The sequence below is a fragment of the Salmo salar genome, chromosome ssa11 (genome assembly GCF_905237065.1).
Source record: "Salmo salar chromosome ssa11, Ssal_v3.1, whole genome shotgun sequence".
NCBI lineage: Eukaryota > Metazoa > Chordata > Actinopteri > Salmoniformes > Salmonidae > Salmo > Salmo salar.
In genome coordinates, this window is record NC_059452.1 from 38,167,146 (window position 1) to 38,175,088 (window position 7,943).

General features: G+C 47.6%; 1 protein-coding gene across 1 annotated transcript; it reads right to left on the reverse strand.

Annotated features, from left to right (window-relative positions):
• Positions 1–420: 420 nt before the first annotated feature.
• Positions 421–7,675, reverse strand: eif3m (eukaryotic translation initiation factor 3, subunit M). The gene is given in 11 exon segments (NM_001139700.1): positions 421–646; positions 1,338–1,398; positions 1,752–1,895; positions 3,803–3,884; positions 4,091–4,190; positions 4,310–4,393; positions 5,388–5,482; positions 5,750–5,873; positions 6,101–6,239; positions 6,623–6,755; positions 7,587–7,675. Coding segments are annotated over 11 exon segments (1,128 nt in total). The 5' UTR covers positions 7,629–7,675; the 3' UTR covers positions 421–522.
• Between the last annotated feature and the right edge of the window lie 268 nt (positions 7,676–7,943).

The window sequence follows — 7,943 nt, forward strand, 5'->3', positions numbered from 1 at the left end:
TATTCCTAACCTGTGTAACAACATCAAACTGACACTGGATCAGTTTCTCAACACCTCATCCAAAGTCTAAAAAGCTAGCACTGAAATGAACACTGCTCTGACCTCAGCTGAGGAGTCAGGTTGATAGCATTGATAAGAGTAGGGTCTATAAAGTTCTTAATCAGCTGACCCATTTGTCACCCTCAGTAACAGGCCCCGTCACCCCACCATCTCACATTGCCACTCTGGGTCTAACTAGAGCCAGATGCTCCGGGTCACCAGGTGAAGAGCTACCATTTACACTACAGACAGCAGCTTCTCTGGAGAACACGGTCACTGCTGATGTTAGCATGTAATGCTGAAACTTCTGCGCTATCACTTACCCCTGTAAACAGCTAGACATGATTTACATCTGCTATTAAGACAAGCAAAACAACCATGGAAGATCTCAATTAGTCTTTTATTGGGTGAATATAAAAATGGTGACAGAAGATTCAACCAAGGGAGTTTGACAAAGGAAAGGGGGTTTTGTAGAGAGAGATCTTAGGCGGAGGGGGACAGGGTCTGGAGGCTGGTCTTCACAGTTGCCAAATTGCCCTTCCAGGAGCTGAGACTGTCGTAGAGCTGCTGCCACTGCTGCTTGCCGAAGGTGCGGTGTGTGCTGTGGCTGATGGGGGCAGAGATGGAGACATATGGTTAGGGAAAGGGGAGCATAATGCCATACCTGGCAACCCTGAAAGGTATCATTGGAAATCTCAGAGCTTTGAGTCTCCCTCTGACAAAGTAGTGCCTAATACGTCTGAAGTACCTAGAGGGAAGACATTTTCCTCGTCATACACACAACCAAACCCTATGATTAATAGGTCTGCATAGAACATACCACAACCGTAAGCACCAATCAGATCAGAGTCAAACGGAACCTGCTTTGTAGCACAGAATAAAAATAGATGTCTAGATTTCCTTTGCGGAAACCCATCAACAATAGCATTTATACTCAACTGGCAACAAAAAGCCTCCAACGGTGAATAACAGTATTTCTGTACAGCAACACAAGAACAAAGACCAACTCTATGGTTTTATAGTGGGGAGCTCTGAAGAACAGTTGTCAGAAACCTTGAGCTGATTGCTACACAGTAAAGAGTCTATTACAGGTCATATTCATTAGGTACCAAACGGAAGAAAAAGGACTGAAAAGGGGGAGGGCCAGTTTCCGTTTTCTGTTGCAAAATGTTTCACTACATTGCGCCTTAATAAATACGACACAGCTTTAGCCTGCCAAACGCAGCCGCTAACATCGCAGAATACACTTGATTAGAATGCCACGTTTAAAAATATATATATATATTATTTTGGCTTACCTCACGATAACCTTTCGCTGTGTCTGGTCAATCTTGCAGTACACCATCTTAGTCCGAACGGCTAGACAAAAGAGACAGGAAGACATTGAGAGGTGGGCGGCAGACAAGAGGAAGTATCCGTGTGTCAAGGCAACCCTCAAACACATTACAGACTTCTGAGAGGGCGACCAACGTCACAGTAACAATAAGGATACCAACTCCTACATGTCTGCTCCTGTGACAGTTTGGTTCCTCAATTTGTCAAAAAAATACATCTACAGACAACATCCTGTTTTTACTGTTTGAACTTTTTGTGTTTATAGATGTTAGGTGGACTGTTGCATTGAGGGGGAATTCCAGCGTTGTCAGAGGGGAGTATAGTATTATTAGAGAGAGTGTGTGTGGGTCAGATTGGATTTGAGGTGGTGTTGGTACCGTCGATGACGAAGGCTTCTACTTGGTCTTCTTCTAACTGCAGCTCCTGCTGCATGGTGTCAAAGGAGATCTCTTTAAACTCCACCGCCATGCCCATGAACGTCAGCAGACGCATCTTAGCCATGTTCTGCTCATGGTTGAGACCTGGGGACAGGAAGACAGTCAATAGAACACAGGACTAACATCATGGTTGAGACCTGGGGACAGGAAGACAGTCAATAGAACACAGGACTAACATCATGGTTGACACCCGGGGACAGGACTAACATCATGGTTGACACCCGGGGACAGGACTAACATCATGGTTGACACCCGGGGACAGGACTAACATCATGGTTGACACCCGGGGACAGGACTAACATCATGGTTGACACCCGGGGACAGGACTAACATCATGGTTGACACCCGGGGACAGGACTAACATCATGGTTGACACCCGGGGACAGGACTAACATCATGGTTGACACCCGGGGACAGGACTAACATCATGGTTGACACCCGGGGACAGGACTAACATCATGGTTGACACCCGGGGACAGGACTAACATCATGGTTGACACCCGGGGACAGGACTAACATCATGGTTGACACCCGGGGACAGGACTAACATCATGGTTGACACCCGGGGACAGGACTAACATGGTTGACACCCGGGGACAGGACTAACATCATGGTTGACACCCGGGGACAGGACTAACATCATGGTTGACACCCGGGGACAGGACTAACATCATGGTTCACACCCGGGGACAGGACTAACATGGTTGACACCCGGGGACAGGACTAACATGGTTGACACCCGGGGACAGGACTAACATGGTTGACACCCGGGGACAGGACTAACATGGTTGACACCCGGGGACAGGACTAACATGGTTGACACCCGGGGACAGGACTAACATGGTTGACACCTGGGGACAGGACTAACATCATGGTTGACACCTGGGGACAGGACTAACATGGTTGACACCTGGGGACAGGACTAACATGGTTGACACCCGGGGACAGGACTAACATGGTTGACACCTGGGGACAGGACTAACATCATGGTTGACACCTGGGGACAGGACTAACATGGTTGACACCTGGGGACAGGACTAACATCATGGTTGACACCTGGGGACAGGACTAACATCATGGTTGACACCTGGGGACAGGACTAACATCATGGTTGACACCTGGGGACAGGACTAACATCATGGTTGACACCTGGGGACAGGACTAACATGGTTGACACCTGGGGACAGGACTAACATCATGGTTGACACCTGGGGACAGGACTAACATCATGGTTGACACCTGGGGACAGGACTAACATGGTTGACACCTGGGGACAGGACTAACATGGTTGACACCTGGGGACAGGACTAACATCATGGTTGACACCTGGGGACAGGACTAACATCGGTTGACACCTGGGGACAGGACTAACATCATGGTTGACACCTGGGGACAGGACTAACATGGTTGACACCTGGGGACAGGACTAACAAGACATGACAATGAAATAGATATCAATCAATGACAGGTCACCAACTCTTAGGTAACATTAATCATGAGATCATTAACTAGAATTACTTAATGCACATTAATTGCCAGTTGGCTGGGTGATTAAGAATGTAACTGACTAAGGATCAAACTCTCAGGGAGACCTTGACGGGAAACTCCAAGAGGTAATCATTCTGTGATGAACACACAACACACTCAATTCCACTTGACTCAGGGAGGGTCCCTTGGCTAATTGCCTCTGTGCCCAGCAGTGTGGAACTACAGTGACCAGGCATATTAACACAAACACCACCATGTCTGCAGTGAGAGCCAATACCACCTGACTTATGTGGGAGGACCAACCATGTTAATTGGACCACTACGTTCTCAGCAGTGTGTGTGTGTGTGTGGACAGAGACACTGCTGACACACACACATTCCAACCCTGTATCCACAGAGGTCAGCAGTTTAGGCTAGGCAGGGTGTGTCCCCCCCGGGGGGATTTGATCTCTGCAGTCAGGTCACTAGCCGCCAGGTAGCCCCATTGAGTCTTGATCACTCACCGAGGGAATCGATAAAGTCTTTGTTGCTCTGGTAAAACTTCACGTAGGCAGCTAGCTTTGCACTCACAAAAATGGTTAGGAGCTGTGAACGAAGGAGAGAGAGAGAGAGAAGTGTAAGGCAATGTAGTCACTGTTAAAACAACCAGGTAATAATGTAGCATCATTGTTATGAATGGATTAATATGAACCTATTAAATCCTCTGCTGTGGCGCCAACAACAGTGTTCAAATGTCACAGCCTTGTTAACAGTAGGATGAGCTGTTCCCTGAGCTGGGCTTCAGTACTCACATCGTGGAGGAGTTCTCCCTCTAGGAAGCGGACAGGTTTCAGGGCCAGGAGGTGGTCCAACAGGAAGGTGTTGGGGTCTTTCAGGGCTCGTACAATGCATCTGGAGGGAGGAACCACAGAGGGGTGAGTGACAGCACAGACAGCCAGTCATGTATCAGATCTTGTAGTTATGATGGTAGGATAACAATAACAGGAGGATAGAGGTGTGTATGTGTGTACCTGTGGGCATCAACGCGTGCTTGTGAGGCGTTGTCCTCTGTGTAACTCCCCAGCAGCTCCACCATCACCTTAGCTGCAGCCTCGCTGCAGAGGAACACACACACCCAGTGACAAGGGCCAGCTCAATAAAAATACAAACATTGCAGATAAACAACACATATCCCATTGTACTGACAAATGACTTTTAGAAAAATATGGAAAACAATCATAACAGAGTGAATGTGTCGATGACACCACCAGGCACCAGACTGTGTCGATGACACCACCAAGCACCAGACTGTGTCGATGACACCACCAGGCACCAGACTGTGCCGATGACACCACCAGGCTCCAGACTGTGCCGATGACACCACCAGGCTCCAGACTGTGCCGATGACACCACCAGGCTCCAGACTGTGCCGATGACACCACCAGGCTCCAGACTGTGCCGATGACACCACCAGGCTCCTGACTGTGCCGATGACACCACCAGGCTCCAGACTGTGCCGATGACACCACCAGGCTCCAGACTGTGCCGATGACACCACCAGGCTCCAGACTGTGCCGATGACACCACCAGGCTCCAGACTGTGCCGATGACACCACCAGGCTCCAGACTGTGCCGATGACACCACCAGGCTCCAGACTGTGCCGATGACACCACCAAGCACCAGACTGTGCCGATGACACCACCAGGCACCAGACTGTGTCGATGACACCACCAGGCACCAGACTGTGTCGATGACACCACCAGGCACCAGACTGTGTCGATGACACCACCAGGCACCAGACTGTGTCGATGACACCACCAGGCACCAGACTGTGTCGATGACACCACCAGGCACCAGACTGTGTCGATGACACCACCAAGCACCAGACTGTGTCGATGACACCACCAGGCACCAGACTGTGTCGATGACACCACCAGGCACCGGACTGTGTCGATGACACCACCAGGCACCAGACTGTGTCGATGACACCACCAGGCACCAGACTGTGTCGATGACACCACCAAGCACCAGACTGTGCCGATGACACCACCAGGCTCCAGACTGTGCCGATGACACCACCAGGCTCCAGACTGTGTGTAGTTAGTTACCTCTTCTTACATTCGACCAGGGCCTCGTACACCAGCCTTAGCAGTGTGTGTTTCTTCTCTGTGTTCAGGTTCCAGTCTGTGATCCACTTACGCACCTGAACCACAAACACACAAGCAGAGCCATGAAAACGTCAATCATCCTTCCTCTACAATGTCTTGTTCCTGCACAGAGCCCTTACATGTGACTGGTAAAGTGTGGTCTGAGCAAATTAGATTAGCACATCGGTGAGAGTGACAGTATATGGCGAGTGTGCACGGTGAGAGTGACCGTGTATGGTGAGTGTGCACGGTGAGTATGACAGTGTATGGCGAGGTCCACGGTGAGAGTGACAGTGTATGGCGAGTGTGCACGGTGAGCGTACCTGGTCGAGGTCCGTGGGGATGAAAGCGATGGCGTTGCAGGTGGTTGCTACCTTGATGAGGCTGCAGTAGACTGTGTACCTCACTGGGGCCGTCTCATCCATACCATGGAACAGGTTACTCAGCCTACACAACCAAAACCATACACGTTAACTTGACCATTAAGACATGGCTTACGGTTAGTGTTTACAAGGGTCGCACTTCTTCCATAGTGCATAAAAAAACCCAAATCTTTGGTCGCTGACTTCATTAACTATGTCCTAGTTATCCAGGTATCTAGAATGGGTGGCTGCATACTTCACCGGTCAGGGAAGACTAGTAGAGAACAGAGATAGATGAATGTGTGGACTTACAGCTGCATCCTGAGGGAAGGCCTCTCTCCCTCTCGGGACTTGACCAGCTTCTCACACAGACTCTCGATCAGGGTCTCCTGTTTCTCCGCCTCCAGGATGAGTAGCAGTGACACTATGCTGTTCATCACACTCTCCACTTCTACAGAGAGAGAGAGAGACAACTATCAATCACAATGACACCCTTCATCATGATTCAAGAATCATTCATACAAGCCTCTTTTAGGAGGAAACAGAAAAACAAACATAAGTGGGGGTCCAGGAGAAAACAAAAGGACAGGATGGGTAGGGAGATGGAAAGAAAAACAGCAGAGGTAGAAACAGCAGATGAATTAAGGGAACAAGACAAGGAAGGGGAGGGGGTTGACAGACAAAGACAAGAGTGGGAGAGGACAATTTACAGTTCATGTGTATCTGTAGATGCCTTGGGCATGTTTACCTTCTCTACATGGATACGTCACCAATGTGAGCTGTCCTTTGGAAGTGCCACTGGCTATAGGTTAGCGTTTCCCTGGTGTCACTCACCTTTATCGTCGTCCTTGAGGCAGACGTCACAGGCCTCGATGATTTGAGCCAGGTCCACATGGAGACCGCCTTCTGAGTTTTCCTCTGAGATCTCTGCTCCTTTGGCTTTGATGTAGGCCCTGAGCTCTGAGGCCTGTCAACAACAACACATTATAAAAGAACAGGGGTGTATTTATTAGTCGGATTCCGTTGCAAAACATTTTGTCTGTGAAACCAAACATAAAACTTTCTGCAACAAAAACTACAGCTTCTATTGAGTACTTTCCCATTTCTGTATTTTTGGTTCCTTGAGTAAACAGTAAATGTTTTCCGTTATAAAACGTTTTTCAACGGAATCAGACTAATGAATACACCCCAGATTAAACAAACTACAGACACAGCGATGACACTTAGTACTTAACAGCTGTCATTAGAGATATTTAAATTGTACATTTGATTAAGGCTGCACAATGAAGTATTTTCCTTCTCTAAGCCTTACAGCTGGCAGTTAATCTATACATTACAACTAGCTTGTGTCTTCATCCAAAGCTAGTCAACTATTCTAACCAGTTAGCTAGCTACATTGGGTGCAAACGTTGATACAAATTGTTGATGTTGTAGACTGCAACTACCTGTTAGCTAGTTACGTAACGTACATTCCTAGTTACGTGTAAAACAAATGCATCAGCTGGCAATACGTTGCATTAAGTAAACACAAATCACGGGGATATAGCTACAGTTTACAAAGAGAACATCTAGATCCATTTAACTGGGGATGAAAATGGAACCAGCTGTAAAGTTAGCATGCTAGCTAACAAACAGCTAAGCTAACTAGATAGTGTACTAGTCTTTGAATCATTATATGGCTAACATTAGCATGCTAATGTTATCTGGCATGTCACCCTTTGTCGTAACGTTACATATCGACATGAGTGTGCTCATTCTTTTTTTTTTTTTAACTATTACTAAAACACTTCATTCGTACCTGGTCCTCTTCGGTTATGTCGATAAATGCTGGGACACTCATTTTATAATTATTTTAGTGAGCCTAGATCAAATCCACGCTCGCACTACCGCTGAGGCCACCGGAAAAGAAAACGTTTTACTACCGGCAAACATAATGCACTTCCGGGTCATCATGTTAAAGCGACCGTAGTGGTAATTCAGTTGGACTGGACTTTTTCTCATATTGTTTCATACAAAATGCTTAGCTAGCCTAACCTCTACATTTACAACATACGGCCAAACGATGTAGTGTTTATTCGTGTTTGATAATGTAATTATGATACAATGTAACCATTTAGTTTTTGTTCCCCCCCACCAGTTGTTACATTTTTAAACG